At 51.1% G+C, this 19633-nt stretch overlaps 1 protein-coding gene across 1 annotated transcript; it reads left to right on the forward strand.

The window, feature by feature from the left end:
• Positions 1 to 2: 2 nt before the first annotated feature.
• LOC147959141 (uncharacterized) lies at positions 3 to 1070 on the forward strand. The gene has a single exon (XM_087532500.1). The coding sequence runs from the start codon at positions 3 to 5 to the stop codon at positions 1068 to 1070; it is 1068 nt and encodes a 355-aa protein (XP_087388626.1).
• The last annotated feature ends 18563 nt before the right edge of the window (positions 1071 to 19633 follow it).

Below are 19633 nucleotides of genomic sequence, written 5' to 3' on the forward strand. Positions count from 1 at the left end.
ACATGGAAGCGTATCTGGAGGAGGTGTGCAAGATGGAGGAGCGGTTCCTAGGGCTGGAGCTGCAACACGTGCCGAGGGGCACGAATAAGGAAGCAGACGACATCGCCAAGCGGGCCTCTCGACGAGAGCCGTATGAACCAGGTGTCTTCGAGGAGCGCTTGCTCAGGCCATCGGCGGCGCCACCTACTCCGGAGCCGGCATCCACGCGTGAGGGGCTGCCAGCGGCTCCCGAGGTCGGCGCACCACCCTGTGGACCGCCCTCCAGAGCCCGCCTGCTGCTCGCTGCTGAACCTGAGGAAGATTGCTGGACTGAGGAACTCAAGGCATACCTACTGCGCGGCACCTTGCTGGAGAAGGAGGAAGGCGCGGAACGTGTGGCTCGGCAGGCCTCGGCCTACTGCACCCAAGACGGTGAGCTCTACAGGAGGCGCCCTAATGGCGTCTCGCTAAAATGCATCTCGAGGAGGCAAGGACAGGAGCTGCTGGCCAACATCCACGGAGGGGATTGCGGCGATCATTCATCGTCCCGCACCCTCGTGGGCAAGGTCTTCCGCAGCGGCTTCTACTGGCCCACAGCGTTGGACGACGCCACGAAGCTCGTGCAAGCCCGCGAGGCATGCCAGTTCCATGCCAAGCAAACCCATCAGCCATTGCAAGATCTTCAGACCATCCCGCTCTCCTGGCCCTTCGCGGTCTGGGGGCTGGACATCCTGGGACCATTCCCCCGAGTGGCAGGGGGCTACCGTTTCCTCTGTGTCGCTGTTGACAAGTTCACCAAGTGGGCCGAGGTGGAGCCGGTGTGCACGATTCCCGCAGGATCGGCCGTCAAGTTCATCAAGGGCCTCGTGACCCGCTTCGGCGTCCCCAACCTCATCATCATGGATAACGGTTCGCAGTTCACGAGCAATCTCTTCAGATCATATTGTGCTAACCTTGGAACGCAGATCTGCTACGCCTCAGTGGCCCACCCTAGGAGCAATGGGCAGGCTGAACGCGCCAACGCAGAGGTCCTGCGCGGCCTCAAGACGCGCAGCTTCAAGAAAAAGCTAGAGGCCTGCGGCAGGGGCTAGATCGACGAGCTCCAATCCGTGCTGTGGTCAATTCGCACCACCGCAACCAAACCTACGGGAGAAACCCCGTTCTTTCTCGTTTATGGTGCGGAAGCGGTCCTCCCTCACGAGGTCAAGCGTCGCTCCCCATGGGTCTTGGCTTTCGATGAGGAACGCCAGGACGCCGCCTGGCGGATGGACCTCGTGCTCGGCAAGGTGGGCTGCCGCCGAGCTGCGCTCAGGGCAGCGCGATATCAGCAGGCGCTATGGCGGTATCATTGCTGCAGCGTCCGCTCAAGAACATTGGAAGTTGGTGACTTGGTCCTAAGGCGGGTCCTCTCCAGGGAAGGGCTACACAAGCTCTCACCTATGTGGGAGGGCCCGTTCAGAACCGCCCGTGTCTCTAGGCCTAGCGTTGTGCGCCTGGAGACGCAGGATGGGATACTCATCCAGAATTCCTGGAACATTTAGCACCTCAGGAGGTTCTATCCATAATCAAGGCTCCGTGCCCGTGAAGACAATCAAGGCTCCGTGCCCGTGAAGGTCTCCGCTCGTGACACTCTCACGTAATAATGAGTTGGGGCTGTACACGCCTCGGAGACTCCTGTGCGTTGCCTACGGGTCCTCAGATCGGGCTCCTACCCACGTCCCAATGGCAGTCCTTAGCTCCGCGCTGGGAAGAAGACGTTGCTAGGGGTCGGACGCGACCTTTTTCCTTTTTTTCGCCTTGGTGTTTGGCTGTCAGCCTTTTCTACTTCCTTGGATGTCAGCCCTTCCTCTACCCCATGCTATGAAGTTTTCCGAGTTTATTGTGGTTTGCTCTGGTTTTGCTCGTTTTTCTCGCACTGCTCTCAAGTTCAGTTCTTCGGGCCGAGCTGCGCCGCTTATCCTCCCTTGCGCGCCTCATGCGTGGGGGCTGGGATACGGCCAGTCTCAGCTCTCGGTTACCGTGACCTCACGACCTCACCTTGCCAAGCCTGCTCAGGCTCTGGTGTCAGGCTCTTCAACCCTCATGACTTACTTCGCCAAGCCTGCTCGGGCCTTGGCATATCAGTACTCGCTCCGCGCTCTCAAGTGAGCTCAAGGGCGCAAGCCCTCCTCAACTCACCAAAGCTCACCTATGCTCGGGGGCTCCGAGCCCGGCGGTCCTCATAACTCGCCTGGGGGCTCGTGACATCAGGAGGCCACCCGCCTTAGGACTTCGTCTCACGACAAGCGCAGTACACAAGCTAAGTAATTTCATCCAGAACGAAAATAACAGTAGACTTCCATTTCAGGCATACGTGTAATTGTTCATTACACGCCCACCCGAGGCAGCTTAAACTAAATATAGGAAGGAAATGAAGAAAATCTAAAACGAGGGCCAGGCGGGTTCGGAGCTCGTGGATCGGTGTAGTCAGCACCTCAACCAAGTCGGAGCCCTACTCCTCGCGCTTCACCGAAGAGCGGCGGCGCGAGGGCCGCTCCTCCTCGGCGAGCCGGGCGCGGCGGAGCGGCCGCCCAGGGTAGCCGCCGCTGCTGCTGCCACTGAGGGGGGACCCGCGGGGCCTGCCGAGGCCGAGCTCGCCTTCAGAGGAAGAGCTGCCCCTCAGGACGCCGTCGCCAGCCTCCTCGGCATCGTCCACCTCTGGGCAACACCCAAGGCGCCTTCCTCCCTCCGAGAAGGCCTTGATGAGCAGCGACGACACCCCGTCGTACTAGAAGTGGAAGGTGCACTTTCCCTGCAGCCGGCGCGCACGGGCGAAGGATTGCCAGCCACGACCAAGGAACACGTCGCCTGAAGCAAGGACCTCGACCCCCACCCAGAAGGCTCCGCTACAGCACCCGTCGGCTTGCAGCCAAACGCCGTCGGGCCCTTCTTCCGGCAGTTCGCGCGGAACCAGCGGGGAAGCCGGAGCCACATGCTGCCGGGTTTCTCCACACACATCACGAATTTGGAGGCCACATCGAAGGAGTGGAGTTGCCGGCGCGGGGGACGGTTGGGCGCCGGTCGCCCCCCTGCGCCACCGCGGCCACGGCCGCCCCCACCAAGAGGAGAGGCTCCACGCCTCTCGCCGGTGACCCCGTCGGAGCCCGAGAAGCCACGCCCGCTTCCTCGAGGAACCGTCACGGCCGTGGCGGCATGCTTGCGGGGACGCCCGCGGCCCCTCTTCAGCGGCGGCGAGACCAGCTCCTTCACACCCTTGCCCCTCTTTGCGGCGGAGGACTTCCTGAGCGGCGCCATGGAAATCTTGGGGCGAAGGTATAACGCCCTCGATGCGGCTATATCTCCCACGTGTCGAGGCACGACTTAGAGGCATAACCGCATTGAAAGCAATGTCGCAAGTCAGGAAATCATCACACATCCCATGTACACAATAAAGGGGAGATACATAGTTGGCTTACACTCGCCACGTCACATCAAAGTTTTTAAATAACATCCATCATACAGATCACTCATGGCCCGACTACGGTGCCAAAATAGAAAAGACCCCCAACATGCGACAAGGCCCTGAATCGATAACCCCAACTGGGCACCACTACTGATCATCGGGAAAGGAAACATAATAACGCTGAGAGTCCTCGTCGAACTCCCACTTGAGCTCGTACTCGTCACCTGGAGCGGAATCGCCTGGACCTGCATCTGGAATTGTAGTATCTGTGAGCCACGGGGGACTCAGCAATCTCACACCCACGCGATCAAGACTATTTAAGCTTATAGGAAGGATAAGGCAAGTATGTGGAGCTGCAGCAAGCGACTAGCATATGTGGTGGCTAACTTATACGCAAAAGAGAGCGAGAAGAGGAGGCAAGGCGCGAGCGAGAAACTAGAGGAACAGCCTGCGCAAGCATAACTCCAACACCGTGTCCACTTCCCGGACTCCGCCGAGAAGAGGCCATCACGGCAACACACTCATTTGATTCATTTTAATTAATTAAGGTTCAAGTTTTCTACAACCGGACATTAACAAATTCCCATCTGCCCATAACCGCGGGCACGGCTTTCGAAAGTTCAATCCCTGCAGGGGAGTCCCAACTTAGCCCATGACAAGCTCTCACAGTCAACGAAGGAAAAGACCTCCTCCCAAGACGTTCCGATCAGACTCGGTATCTCGGTAACTCAAGACACTTCGACAGGTTAAAACAAGACCAGCAACACCGCCCGAATGTGCCGACAAATCCCGATAGGAGCTGCACATATCTCTTTCTCAGGGCACACTCAGATGAGACTAGCTACGAGTAAAACCAACCCTCAAGTTTCCCCGAGGTGGCCCCGCAGGCAGCTCAGTTCGGACCAACACTCAGAGGGAGCACTGGCCCGGAGGGGTTAAAATAAGATGACCCTTGAGTCTGCAGAACCCAAGGGAAAGAAAAGGCTAGGTGGCAAAAGGTAAAACCAAGGTTGGGCATTGCTGGAAAAGCTTTAATCAAGGCGAAATATCAAGGGGTTCCCATTATAACCCAACCGCGTAAGGAACGCAAAAATCCGGGAGCATAACACCGATATGACGGAAACTAGGGCGGCAAGAGTGGAACAAAACACTAGGCGAGAGGCCGAGCCTTCCACCCTTTACCAAGTATATAGATGCATTAAAATAACATAGTAATATAGTGATATCCCAACAAGTAAATAAGTGTTCCAACAAGGAACGGCTCCAATCTTCACCTGCAACTAACAACGCTATAAGAGGGGCTGAGCAAAGCGGTAACATAGCCAATCAACGGTTTGCTAGGACAATGGTAGGTTAGAGGTTCAATCATGCAATTGGGAGGCTGACAAGCAAGTGGTAGGCATCGTAGCAGTGGCAAAGCAAAAGAGCGAGCAAACTAGCATAGCAAAGATAGTAGTGATTTCGAGGGTATGATCATCTTGCCTGCACAGTTGTCAGAGTTGACTGGATCCTCACAAGCAAACTCAACGGGCTCCTCGGTAGCGAACTCGTCTCCCGGCTCTACCCAACAATACAAACAAGCAACAATGATACAATCAACCACGTGCAAGACCAAGCAATATGATGAAATGATGATATGCTATGCGGGATGCGATGCGGGATGCAAAATGCAAGATATGACAGGAAATGCATGAACCTGGGCTCAACTTGGAAAACCAAGTGTGCCACTGGATAGAGGGGATGAAATCGCTTGAAAACGATATAAAGATCATTGGAATCGGAGCTACGGTTTGGAAATGGCAAGCGTTTTAAGATATGACACCGGTCTGCGATTTACAGCAAGTAGGCATCTCAACGCAACGAAATGAACATGCTACAGCCACCAAACATGAAAACAAAATGCATGGCAGTGATTTACAAAAGATGTTTAACAAAACTCTAGCACTGAGCCATAGGCAAATTCATCCATTAAGAGGTTCAAACAAGCATGGCAAAAACGCAAATGCAAAACAGATTCCAGACTTAGTGAAAATAACACTAGCCTGAAATTCCAGATCACGATGCTCTCTTTGGAGCAGCAAAACAACATGATAAATGACCTGAACATGACAAGTAAGAACATGGCATGGAGCTACTCAACAAGCTTAACAAAACACCCAAATTGAGCTGGGGCCAAAAGGGTTCACAAAATACTCTACCGAGCTCACGAACATAGCTCAAACACAATCAGTTTTCAGACTTAGTGAAAACTGAGACATGCTGAAATAATAACTCACGAAGGCATGTAAACGAGCTCGATGCACTCACTACGGTGCAAGTCATGACAAGGCAAGCATATATCCAGAAAGAAGACACAATATGCTAGCTACACATGGCAAGAACAAAGGCATAGCATGCATTGAACACTAACGGTAGCATCGGCAAAATCGCAAACAAGTTGACGATCTGCCCAGATTAGCAACGAAGCAAAAGTTGAGCTCGATTGAGTCAACCTAGAGCACTCCACATATGCAAACAAAGACATGGATGGATAGAGCATAACATAAATATCAAAACTCCCTTACTGATCATCCTCAAAAGAGGCACGGATCACTAGGAAACAAGCTGGACATATAGCATCACGAACTAAAATATCCCAGACTTAGTGAAAATCACTAAGTCCCTGAAATCAGCAATCTCAGGTACCTCTCTTCGCAAGCTTGCACAAGACAACACACACATCCTAAAAATGCATGGGTGGCACCTCTGGAAAGAAGACAAGATGCTTAACAATTCATCCCAAAGGGGTACAGGCATATCATGCACGGATTAAACATGGCAAAAATGACAAAAGTGCATGATGAACTAACGGATCTGCAATTTAACTCACGAAGCCTCCTTCTAACAGCATTTTGGGCATCAAGATGAACTCAAATGCAAATGATGCAATGGAATGAAATGATGTACATGTCGAAGCGAAGATTTTGATATATTAAACGCCCAAAACGGAGCTACGGTTGCGGAGATACAAGCAGTCAAAGTAGGCATAAAAAAATATGGAGATTAGGGTTTCGGGGGAGAGGTCAACCCAGATCCAGATCCAGCGCACGGAAACCGAGGTGGCGGCGGCACTGTTCACCGCCGGATTTGAAGCTCGCCGGAGGAGTGGAGGGGTTCGCCGGCGGGGGCGGCGGCGGCGGTTGGCGGCGCCGGCGGGGGCGGCGGCGGCGGCGCGGCGAAGAGGCGGCGGGGCCCGAGGCGGGGCCGAGCGAGGCGGCGGGCGGCGATGGCGGCGGTGGTGGCTCCGGCCACCGGAGCTACGGGCGGCGGCGGAGGCCGGTGGCCTCGGGCGGCGGCGGTCGGTCGCGGCGGCCACCTCTGGCCCGGAAGGAGGAGGAAGGGGGCCGGCGCGCGGGCCAGGCGGGCCCGGCGGCGGCGATGTGGGCGCGGCCCACGTGGCGCGCGTGGACTGGACGGGAGGCGGCGGCGGCGGACGTTGTCCGGCCGGGGCGGACACGTCCGTCGGCGCGGTGGAGCTGTTTTTTTTTTAAAACGAGGAGGACGGGGAGGAAGACGAGATCTGAAATGGGGGGGTGTATATATGGGCATAGAGGGAGCTAGGAGAGTCCAAATGAGGTGCGGTTTTCGCCCACGCGATCGTGATCGAACGCTCTAGGACATGGAGAAGAGTTTGGTGGGTTTTGGGCCAACTTTGGGGGGGTGTTGGGCTGCAACACACACGAGGCCTTTTCGGTCCCTCGGTTAACCGTTGGAGTATCAAACGAAGTCCAAATGATACGAAACTTGACAGGCGGTCTACCGGTAGTAAACCAAGGCCGCATGGAAAGTCTCGGTCCAATCTGGAAATGTTTAATCCCCACACATGAAAGAAAGCTAGAAATGGCCACCGGAGGAGAACGAAGCGCCGGAATGCAAAACGGACAACGGGGAAAATGCTCGAATGCATGAGATGAACATGTATGCAAATGCAATGCACGTGATGACATGATATGAGATGCATGAAAACAAAAACAACACACGGAGACAAAAACCCGAACCCGAGAAATAAATATAACTTAATGCCGGAAACGGCAAGAGTTGGATACAAATATGGAAAGTATATCTGGGGCGTTACAGAAGGGGAACAAGGGAAGGAGGGAGGATGGTGGTGCCGGCTTGATGATGGCCCAGGGGCTTCCTCCCAGGGCCTCATTTATAGGGTGAGGAAGGCCAACCATCGCTTGGTCATGGCCATGATGGCCGCGTCACCCGCGCCAGGGAGTCATCTAATCACACGGTTACCAAGGTTGCATGGGGAGTGGAGTCGCCACGTCCCATCCAACCGGCACGCGCCAGCCTGGCCCGCAGCCTTTGGGGCCCGCGGCGCTTTGTCCTCGACTAGGCTTCGCCCAGAAGCCAACTCCGCGCGCGCCTTGGGCCCGGGGGCTACTGTCGGCGTACTGGGAACCTGGGTACCCAGACTTGCCTGTCTGCGGCCCACATCACGTTCCTGGTACGGCCCGGTAGGGCCCAGTTGATCGGCTACCTGCTCAAGACCCTCGCGAGGGGGCCAGCCCTCGCGAGGAGAACGACCAAGACCTTCTCGGGGAGCGGCCTCACCTAGGCTGCTCCGGAGGGGAGACCAAGACCTCTCCCTAGAGTGGCCTCGGCTAAGCTACTTCGGGAGGGCGGAGATCTCAAGGCATGGGATGCTTCAGGAGGAGGCAGTGACACAAGCCATGACGAACCGTGCCAGCGGGCGCAGTTTCCATATCGGTGTAAAGGAGACCGCACAGGTGCAGGTTCCCGAGGGGCGATACAAAGGTTTCCTCTTTGGTGCAACAAGACCGAAGACCGCAAGGACGGCAGGAAGGATGTCATCACCGAGCCCACCACCGTGTCACCGCCTGCCCTCTTTGCAGGCGAAGACCACCTTTTGTCAGGATAGGAGCGTCCCTGTGTTCCCGCTCAAATGGCCGTTGTGGGATTCCCTTCCCACCTAAACATTTCGGGGGTAGAGGACCCTGGCCGCCTATATAAGTAGCTAGGGTTCCATCATAGAGGGGGATCGACCCATTGGGACTTAGACTAGAAAGGGAGCAAGAACATCCGCCTCCTCACGCTTCTTGAGCTCGCCTCCTGAGCTCAGGAAACCACTGTACTTGTTCATACTCGAGCCCTCGCGAGGCCAATCCACTAAAGCAGGACATAGGGTTTTACACCGCAAGGTGGCCCGAACTTGGGTAAACTCTTGTGTGCTCTACTTGCTTACTTGCATTCCATTCCCACCACCAGGAGAAGAGCGAGGCGCTAGGTAGACGTGTAGTGGGAGAGATCTTCGTCACGCCCCTGTGTTCGAATCTTAAGGGTTTTGCGAAGCCCGAAATCCGACAGAAACCTATTTAGCATCTTTTACCATGTTTGCATGGATGCTATCATCATTTCTGCAGGTTTTTGGATCATGTTCAGTAAGGGAGTTTTGTTAAGTGTGTTTAGTACCATCATGCCATGTTATTATGTAATGGAATGTATTCCGGTAGCATATAGTTTGCTATGCTTAACTTTGCAACCTGGTGCTATTTCTGTCTTGATGCTTGAATTTCTGCTAAGTTTGTTAAGCTGACGTCATTTGCATTTTGCCATGCTATATTGAGCTTGTTCTGGTGAGAACTAGCAGGAGCTTAGTGTTCATGTTTTGTAGAGATTCATGTGTACTTTATGGTCATATGCTTTGTTGCCATGTTGGAGTGCTGTAGCATAGTTTCCTTTTGCATTCTAAGTGCTATCATGCTGTTAATCGTAGATTTGCATCATTCTTGCTTTGCTTGTCATTTGCAAACCGTGCATCTGTTTCCGGTGATCTTTATATCGATTTCGACCGAAATCACCTCATATTTCCAGCGGCATACTTGTTTTGACAAGTTGATGCCTCGTTCATCCTTTTCCTTCCGGAGTACCCATATGCATTGCACATCATATCTTGCGTTCCATGCCATGTATTGCATCATGTTGCTTGTGCATTGCACCGTGATTGATTGTTGTTCCATTGCTTGTGTTCTTGCTTTGGGTAGATCCAAGAGATGAGTACGTGAACGAGGAACCTATTTAGTACGCTAATAAGGATCAAGCTTTCGACAACTCTGAGTACATTGCAGGCAAGATGACCATACCCTTGATTGCACTTCTATCTTTGCTTGCTAGTTGTTCGTTCTATCGCTATGTCGCGCTACCTACCACTTGTTATATCATGCCTCCCACATTGCCATGTCAAGCCTCTAATCTACCTTCCTAGCAAACCGTTGTTTGACTACGTTACCACTTTTGCTTAGCCCCTCTTATAGCATTGTTAGTTGCAAGTGAAGTTCAAGTTTGTTCCATGTTGGAACATGGATATGTTGGGATATCACATTACCTCTTATTTTAATTAATGCATCTATATACTTGGTAAAGGGTGAAAGGCTCGGCCTTATGCCTGGTGTTTTGTTCCACTCTTTCCGCCCTAGTTTCCGTCATACCAGTGTTATGTTCCTTGATTTTGCGTTCTTTCCGCGGTTGGGGTTATGGGACCCCCTTGACAGTTCGCTTTGAATAAAACTCCTCCAGCAAGGCCCAACCTTGGTTTTACATTTTCCTACCTAAGCCTTTTCCCTTGGGTTCTGCAGACCCGAGGATCATCTTTATTTTAACCCCCCAGGCCAGTGCTCCTCTGAGTGTTGGTCCGAACCGGGCAACCTGCGGGGCCACCTCGGGGAAACTTGAGGGTTGGTTTTACTTGTAGCTTGGCCTATCTAGTGTGCCCTGAGAATGAGATATGTGCAGCTCCTATCGGGATTTGTCGGCATAGTCAGGTGGCTTTGCTGGTCTTGTTTTACCATTGTCGAAATGTCTTGTAACCAGGATTCCGAGACTGATCGGGTCTTTCCGGGAGAAGGAATATCCTTCGTTGATCATGAGAGCTTGTGATGGGCTAAGTTGGGACACCCTTCAGGGTATAAACTTTCGAGAGCCATGCCCGCAGTTAAGTGGCAGATGGGAATTTGTTAATATCCGATTGTAGAGAACTTGACACTTGACTTAAATAAAATGAATCAACCGCATGTGTAGCCGTGATGGTCTCTTTTCGGCAGAGTCCGGGAAGTGAACACGGTTTGGGTTATGTTTGAACGTAAGTAGTATCAGGGTCACTTCTTGATCACTTCTAGCTTCACGGCTGTTGCGTAGCTTCTCACCTTACTCTTATTTGCGTATGTTAGCCACCATATTTGCTTAGCGCTTGCTGCAGCTCCACCTCATTACCTTATCCTATCCATAAGCTTATATAGTCTTGATCTCGCAGGTGTGAGATTGCTGAGTCCTCGTGACTCACGGATACTTCCAAAACAGTTGTAGGTGCCGATGATACCAGTGCAGGTGATGCTACCGAACTCAAGTGGGAGTTCGACGAGGACCTTGGTCATTACTATGTTTCGTTTCCTGATGATCAGTAGTGGAGCCCAGTTGGGACGATCGGGGATCTAGCATTTGGGGTTTATCTTCCTTTTAGTTTGGATTTGACCATAGTTGGTCTATGAGTGTATTTGGATGATGTATGAATTATTTATGTATTGTGTGAAGTGGCGATTGTAAGCCAACTCTTTATCCCTTTCTTATTCTGTACATGGGATTGTGTGAAGATTACCCCTCTTGCGACAAAATCACCATGCGGTTATGCCTCTAAGTCGTGCCTCGATGCGTGGGAGATATAGCCGCATCATGGGCGTTACAAGTTGGTAATCAGAGCCATCCCCGACTTAGGAGACCCTTGCTTGATCGAATCACTGACATTGTTGAGTCTAGAACAAAAAATTTTTGAGTCTTAGGATTATATATATCAAAGAGTAGGATTCTTTTTACTCCTCAGTCCCTTAGTCGCTCAGGTGAGGCCTCCTAACATAGATGTTTTGTCTTTCCTCTCCTCAAATTTCACGGAAAAGAATTTAGGATCACACGAGTATCTTGGAATCATTCTGATATTCTTGTGACGAGAACATTGTTCTTGGTGCCTCCTGACATTTAGGGGTTGTAGAAGTGTCCCGGGGAGTTGAGCTCCGAGGTGTTGTCGTCACAATTTTATCGTTGCCGTTCTGGAATACCTGAGTTCGCCGACATTGAAAATCTCTTTTATGCAGTTGTTGGTGAGATAAGCTCGATGCCACCCAGTACTGGGGCGGGAGTTCGGGAGTATTGCCATAACTCATATAACGGATGCTTTTCGAAGGTTGAGGTACATGATTTCCAAAGTTTTCTTGGTTATGTGTTGACGGATGGATACAGTTGGAGCGTAGGGCTTGTTAATTGTGTGATATTTATTGTGCCTCCCTGTATCCCCAACAGCATATTGCATAACCAAAAAGTTTTGGGAGTTTATAGGTGGGAATTCAAGTAGCTCTAGTATTTCTTCCCGCAGATATTTGGTTTGTGATTGGGTAATCCTTACCACTTATTTGTTCCAGCCGTACCTTGTTGTTTCATTCATCAACCTTTATCTAAGTGGCTTCTCAACTTAATGGATGTGTGATGTTAACTTTGGAATTCATTCGTTCAATCCTTATTGCAATGTTTATTGTGAAGACTACATGTTGCAATTTCTATCCATTGATTCAGCTTGTATATCTGTCTATCAAGATTCTAACAGATGTCACCCTCTTCAGGATGGCTCCTCCAACACGTCTGAATCCAAAATGCAATGATGGGAGTCAGACGAACCCTCTGCCACCACCTCCACCTCCAGAGGCATGGCAAGCTGTCATGGCAGCCACCAACGCCAATGCCCAAATGCTTTTGCAACTCTTGCAAGAGCGCAACCAAGGCCAAGGCAACCAAGGAAATCAAGGCCAAGGGAATTTCAACAATCAGCCTTAGTTCGCTACCCTCAACCAGTTCCTTGCAAATCAGACGAAGTCTTTCAGCTACTGTGCTGAGGACACGGACACCGTTGATTGGCTCATGGACATCAACAAGCATTTTGAATGTAGCAATGTCAGGACTGAGGACTTTGTCAAGTTCGCTTCGTTTCAACTCAAGGACCAAGCTGCTGATTGGTATCAACAATACAAAGATTCTAGAGGAGGTCGTGTGATTATCTGGGATGATTTCTGCCGAGACTTCAAAGCTCATTATATTCCAACAAGTGTTGCTGAGAGTAAGCGTGAGGAGTTCCACAATCTCAAGCAAGGCAGCATGTCCGTGTACCAATACAACATCCAGTTTCAGAAACATGCTCGCTTTGCAAGGCAGGATGTTCCTGATGAAAAGAGCATGATATATCACTTCAGGGGTGGCCTCAGAGAAGATCTGCAGTTAGCACTCGTGCTTCTTGAGCCTACTAAGTTTGATCAATTCTATAACATGGCCCTCAAGCAAGAAGGTGCTCAGCTCAAGTGTGAGGCTTCTAAGAAGAGAACCAAGGATGCAGTTCAGTCTTCTTCTTCCTCACAAGTGGCAGCTAAGCAATAGAAGTTCTGGCTTCCTCCTCCTCCTCCTCCTCCTCCTCCGTTTCGTCAGCCCTACCAGCAAAAGAATAAAGGTGGCCATGGATCTTCCCACCCACCCAACCCAGGCTATCAGAACAAGTCTCAGTCTCAAGCTCCAAGGTCAAGTGCTCCTTATCATCGTCCGCTCTCAGAGGTGACTTGGAACAAGTGTCAGCAGAAATGTCACTATGCGAACAAGTGCTTCAACCAAAGGCGCCTTTCGCCTCCTCCTCGTGTGAGATCTTCCAGCAATGCAGTGGTCAAGCATAATCCCAAGCATGCAAAGGTGAACTTGTTGAATGTAGCTCAAGCGGAGGAATCTACTGATGTGATAATGGGTAATCTCTCAGTTAATGACATTCCTGCAAAAGACTTATTTGATACTGGTGCATCACATTGTTTCATGTCAAGACCGTTTTTTGCCAAGCATGAATTCACTTCTTCACATTTGGGTAAACACATGGCTGTCGTTTCTCTGGGTAAACGATTGAGCTCTAGTTTGGTGGTTCCGGATGTTTCCATCAAGATGGGCAACTATAAATTCCTGTCTTCTCCAATTGTTCTTGGTGACTCGGATATTGATCTAATTCTCGGCATGGACTCGCTTTCTAAGCACAAGGCTCAGCTTGATTGTGCTACCAGGAAGATTCCATTGACACACTCTTCTGATGATGTGGTCATCTATGCTGCTCGGGATGAAACCATTCGACTATTTTCTCTCAATGAGAATGGCGAGTTGGATGCGATCTCTCAGATTCCAGTCGTTTGTGAATACCAAGACGTCTTTCCAGAAGAGCTTCCGGGAATGCCTCCTCACCGGCCAGTTGAATTCGTTATCGATCTTGAGCCTATTACGGAACCTGTTTGCAAGCGTCCATACAAGCTTGGACCAAAGGAGTTGAAGGAATTGAAGAAACATCTCGATGAACAAAAGCGTCTGGGTTTGATTAGACCGAGTTCATCTCCATAGGGTTGTGGTGTTCTTTTTGTCTGGAAGAAGGATGTCACTGACCAACTTTGTGTCGACTATCGTCCATTGAACAAGAAGACAATAAAGAACAAGTATCCACTTCCCAACATCAATGAGCTATTCGAGCAACTTAAAGGTGCTAAAGTAATCTCCAAGCTTGATCTCCGTATGGGTTATCATCAGATTCATATTCGTGAAGAAGATATTCCCAAGACAACATTCAGAACAAGCTATGGTTCTTATGAATATACCATCATGTCTTTCGGCCTTGTGAATGCTCCTCCAACGTTCTCTCGCATGATGAACTTCATCTTCAACCCATACACAAATGAATTCGTCCTGGTGTATCTCGATGATATCTTGGTCTTCTCCAAGAATAAGAAGGATCATGCCAAGCATTTGAGATTGGCGCTCGACAAGATCAGAGAGTATCAATTCTATACGAAGTTTTCCAAATGTGAGTTTTGGCTTGATGAAGTTCTTTACCTTGGTCATATCATCTCCACCAAGGGCATCGCTGTTAATCCGGAAAAGGTTTCTACAATTATGAACTGGGAACCTCCTCAGAATGTCAAGCAGCTCCGCAGTTTTCTTGGACTTGCGAGCTATTGCCGAAGATTCGTTGAGAATTTCTCTAAGATTGCAAAGCCTCTTTCCAACCTCCTCCAGAAGCATGTCAAGTATGTCTAGACACCTGAGTGTGACGTTGCCTTGAACACCCTCAAAGAGAAGCTTGTCTCAGCTCCTGTCTTGACTCCTCCTGATGAATCCAAGCCATTCGAAGTTTTCTATGATGCCTCTTTGCAAGGTCTCGGTGCTGTGTTAATGCAATAAAAGAAAATTGTGGCTTATACCTCTTGTCAGTTGAATCCCAATGAAAGGAACTACCCTACTCACGATCTTGAGCTGGCGGCAGTTGTCCATGCATTAATAACATGGAGACATCTCTTGTTGGGAAGGAAAGTGGACATTTTCACAGATCACAAGAGCCTCAAGTATATCTTCACTCAACCCAACCTCAACCTCAGGCAAACTCGTTGTGTCGAAATGATTCAAGAGTACAATCCGAGTATTGAATATACTACAGGCAAGGCCAATGTCATTGCAGATGCTTTGAGCAGGAAGGCTTATCGCAACAACTTAATTCTCAAGCCATTCCAACCGGATCTTTGTGAAGCTTTCCGCAAACTCAACCTCGAAGTTGTTCCTCAAGGTTTTCTTGCCAACCTTCAAGTCACTCCTACTTTGGAAGACCAAATTCATGAGGCACAACTCCTTGATACCATGGTGAAGAGAGTGAAACATGGTATTTCCAAGAGCCAACCCAAATACCAGTGCTATTGCATTGATGACAAAGACACTTTATTCTTCGAGGACCGGATTGTGGTTCCTAAAGGTGGTCTAAGGAAGGTCATAATGAATGAAGCACACAATTCTCTTCTTCCATTCATCCTGGCAGTTCGAAGATGTACCATGACCTCAAGAAGTCGTATTGGTGGACTCGAATGAAGCAAGAGATTGCTCAGTTTGTGAATGAATGTGATGTCTGCCGAAGGGTGAAAGCACAACACCAACAACCATCTAGTCTCCTCCAACCTCTTGCTATTCCAGAATGGAAGTTTGATCATATCAAAATGGAATTCGTTACTGGATTTCCCAAGTCCAAGCGTGGGAATGATGCTATTTTCATTGTCATTGACAAGCTTACAAAAGTGGCTCATTTCCTCCCAATCAAAGAATCTATTGCGGCAGATCAGTTGGCAGAGCTATACACATCTAGAATTGTCTCCTTGCACGGTATTCCACAATTGATCTCTTCAGACTATGGAAGAATTTTCACTTCTAAGTTTTGGGACTCCTTCCAGAAGGCCATGGGCACCAACATTCGCTTCACCACAGCTTTCCATCCTCAAACAAGTGGCCAAGTCGAGCGAGTCAATCAAATCCCCGAAGACATGCTTAGGGCTTGCGTTATCTCTTTCAGTATAAAGTGAGAAGACTGTCTTCCATATGCCGAGTTCTCCTACAACAACAACTTCCAAGCGAGTTCGGGCAAGGCCCCATTCGAAATTCTCTATGGCAGAAAGTGCCGTACTCCTCTCAATTGGTCAGAGACTGGTGAACGCCAAATTCTTGGCAATGACTTGATCACAAAAGATGAAGAAATGTGTAAAGTCATCCGTGAAAATCTCAAAGCCGCGCAATCGCACCAGAAGAGTTACTATGGTAGCAAGCACCGTGACTTGGCTTTCGAGATCGGAGACCATGTCTACCTCCACGTCTCTCCAATGAAAGGCACTTGTCACTTCAGTATCAAAGGGAAGCTTGCCCCAAGATACGTGGGTACTTTCAAGATCATTGGCAAAAGAGGCGACCTCACCTATCAACTTGAGCTTTTGTCCAACTTCGCAAATGTGCATGATGTGTTTCACATGTCATAGCTTCGTAAGTGCTTCAAGACGCCTGAGCGCACTATCAACTTTGAATAGGTTGACCTTCAAGAAGACTTGTCTTATCATGAGCACCCCGTTGCTATTCTTGAAGAAACTGAGCGCAAGACTCGCAACAAGTCAATCAAATTCCTAAAAGTGAAGTGGTCACACCATTCTGACCGAGAAGCCACCTGGGAGCGCGAGGATGACCTCCATTATGAATATCCGGAGTTCTTTCAGTCCTAGATCTTGGTACGAGATCCTCTTATAGTGGTGGAGTGTTGTAACACCCCAGATGTAAAACCTTCCTTTTTCGCAATCTATCAATTTTGGTCTTCATCCAATTCCTTGGGTCTATCATGGTTGGATTCTTTTGGTTGCCTTTGTGTTGTCAATTGTTGCATTGCTATGCCTTTTCCTTTTATGTATTGCATTTGTCATCTATGTTTGCATTATGATCTTGCCATAGTGTTGCATGTGTGTTTCTTGCCTTTGGACTTGTCATCATCATCATGTGCATCTTCTTGTGTAGCACATTGCATTGTGGCATGGTAGTTGTGAGTCATGGCATCATCTTTCCCCTCTCTCTCCCTACCTCCTCCTTTCTTTATTTTGGCAAGCTAATATTTTTAGCCCCCATTAATGTTCTTTTTCCCTCTATAATTCTGGCTTCATGTCCTAAACCCCTCTGCCAAATTTCACCCCTTTTGGAATTGTTTTGGTCAGGTTCAAAAATGCATCAAGTTTGAATTTTATTCAAACTTGCTCTATTTTTCTACCTCTAAAAATGTCCAGGACAATTATTTCAAATATTACAAAATTTCGGGATCCTGAGAATATTGCCATATTCCTCAAACTCCTCCCAAATCCCTCTGTGCTTTTCCTTTTTATTTTCTACTCGCAGTTAAAGAAAAAAGGAAGCAGCAGCGGCAGCGGCAGAAGAGCAGCCCAGCAGCAGCAGCACCCACCTGGGCCTCGGCCTCCCAGGCCGGCCCATCTGGCCCCACGCTCCGCAGCCCAGCACACCCACCCACGCTCTCTCTCCCTGCCTTTTCTCACCCGCGCCCGCGCGTACCCCCACTAGCCACCTGCCACGTCGTCCCTCGGGTCCCACTTGTCAACGCCTACCCTGTTCCCCATCCCCTTTTCCCTCACTTTAGCTTGCTCTGTCGCATTTTTCCATGACCACCGGAGCTCATCGGCGTCGGGTCTCGTCTTCGGCGAGGACCCTGACCTCGTCCGCCGTAGTTGGCATGTCCAGTAGATTCCTAGCGCCGTGTGATGTCGGATTTCGGGTTCCGGCAGACCCTTGAGGTTTGAACACTGGGGTGCGCGCGGAGATCTCTCCCCTACCGATCTACGTCCGATCTCCTCGCGTGATTTGAGCTGGAAACAACGAACAACACAAGGGACACAAGGTTTATACTGGTTCAGGCCACCATTGTGGTGTAATACCCTACTCCAGTGTGTGATGTGGTGGATTGGCTCAGGGGCTGATGATGAACAGTACAAGGGAAGAACAGCCTCGCGAGAGGTGTTCTTGAGCTGGTGCGATGAACTACTGGGGTGAGTTCAATCGCCTCTCTTTCTCTCTCTCTCTCTCTAGATGGATGGGTATGTTCCTCTCTCTCTCTCTGCTGGGGTTTTACCAGATCTCTCCTCCTCCCCTACTCTGTGGTGGCTAGCTCTATTTATAGAGGCCCTGGGCCTCTCCACAAAATAATGAGCGGGAAGGGCGCCAACAATTAGCCATTTTGAAGGGGAACATCTAGTACAAGTTATCCTGACCAAAGGTGGTCTTCGGCTGCCAAAAGTACTGGTGATAACGCCGTCTTGGGCTCCACGGTGACCTCCATCCTGCCGCTCTGCTGGTCTTGGTCTCGTTGCACCGGAATGGTAACCTTTGCCCGATGCCTTGGCCTGTGCTTGCCCCCTTTGCACCAAAGGGGAAACAAGGACACTGCGCAGGCCGGCACCCGCTTGGCGCCGGCCTGGTCTCGATCGTCATGGCTTGCGTCACGGGCTCCTCGCGAGGTACCCCTGCCTTGATCTCTCCGCCTCCTCGCGAGCCTGCCTGATGAGGTTGCTTCTGAGGAAGCTTCCTGTCATCCGCCCCGCGAGGCTTGGCCCCTCGCGAGGGTCTTGAGCTTGAGCTGATGAAGATGGGCCGCGCTGGGCCCCCACTTGAGCCACGCCGCAGGCCGCAGGCAGGCAAGTCTGGGGACCCCCATTCCCAGAACGCTGACAGTAGCCCCCGGGCCCAAGGCGCGCCTGGGCTTGGCCTAGCAGGGAAGTGAAGGGGCAAGCGCGAAGCGCCGCGGGCCCTAACAGCCTACGGCCTTGGGCGCCGTGTGGCGATTGATTGGACGTGGGCGACTGCGCTTCCCCATGATGCCTCAGCGACCGCACGACTTGACAAGTCCCTGCATGCAGAGAAACCGGTCATGATTACCTATGATCGTGGTGCTCGACGGTTGGCCTCCTCCGGCTATAAGTACGGGGCTGCGCGAGTCCCTTCAGTCCATCCCTTGCTGCCGCTCCTTTGCTTCTTCATCTTCGTTCTTGCTTCTCCTTACGCCAATGGCACCAATCCGCCGGTTTTCTGCAGAAGAGAAGGGAAAGGCCCCCCGAGAGGGTCCTGACCCACTTCCGTCGAAGAGGCGGATGGTCCTCTGCCACTGAGAAGAGGGTGCTCAGCAGAAGGCACTGAGGCCCTGGTACGAGCGGCCGCTGCCTGGGTATCCGCTACCCTTGTACGCCTGCGTCGTGGGTCCTGGGGGAGAAGGCGTCGAGCGACATCGACGGTGCCATCGTCGATGCTGGCGAGTCACGGTGGTGCGTGTCGTTCCTCCCGGAGTCCACGCCGAACGCTCCTGTCGCGAGCTCATGCTCCATGCCGCCATGCCTCCAAGCTCTTGGATTCGCCTCCCTTCTTCATTCGCCTTCGAGATGCCGCCGAGCGGGGCTCTGGAGCTCTGGCTGCAGCATGCTGACTGCAGCACCATTGCAACCGGAGCGGAGGTCGCAGTCATCGCTTCGGGCAAGGTCTTCATGACCTGGGGCTGGGGCGAAATCGCCCGGGTCTGCCGGACGGTAGGTGCCCTCGTAATTCATCTTGAATATGACGGCACCTCCCTGATGTTCTTCAAGGTCTTCGATGCTAAAGGACACCGACTGGAGTGCTGCCCCAGGGAGAGCTGCAGGGGCGACGAACCGGCGAGGACCTGGCCCGCCCACCAGCCCTCCAGTAGCTCCTCAGGCGGCAGCGGAGGAGCTGGGGAATCCAGCGGCTCCCCCGAGCTCCTCGCGACTCCAGAGA

The sequence above is a fragment of the Triticum urartu genome, chromosome 7A (genome assembly GCF_056163025.1).
Source record: "Triticum urartu cultivar PI428250 chromosome 7A, HENAU_Tu73, whole genome shotgun sequence".
Lineage (NCBI taxonomy): Eukaryota > Viridiplantae > Streptophyta > Magnoliopsida > Poales > Poaceae > Triticum > Triticum urartu.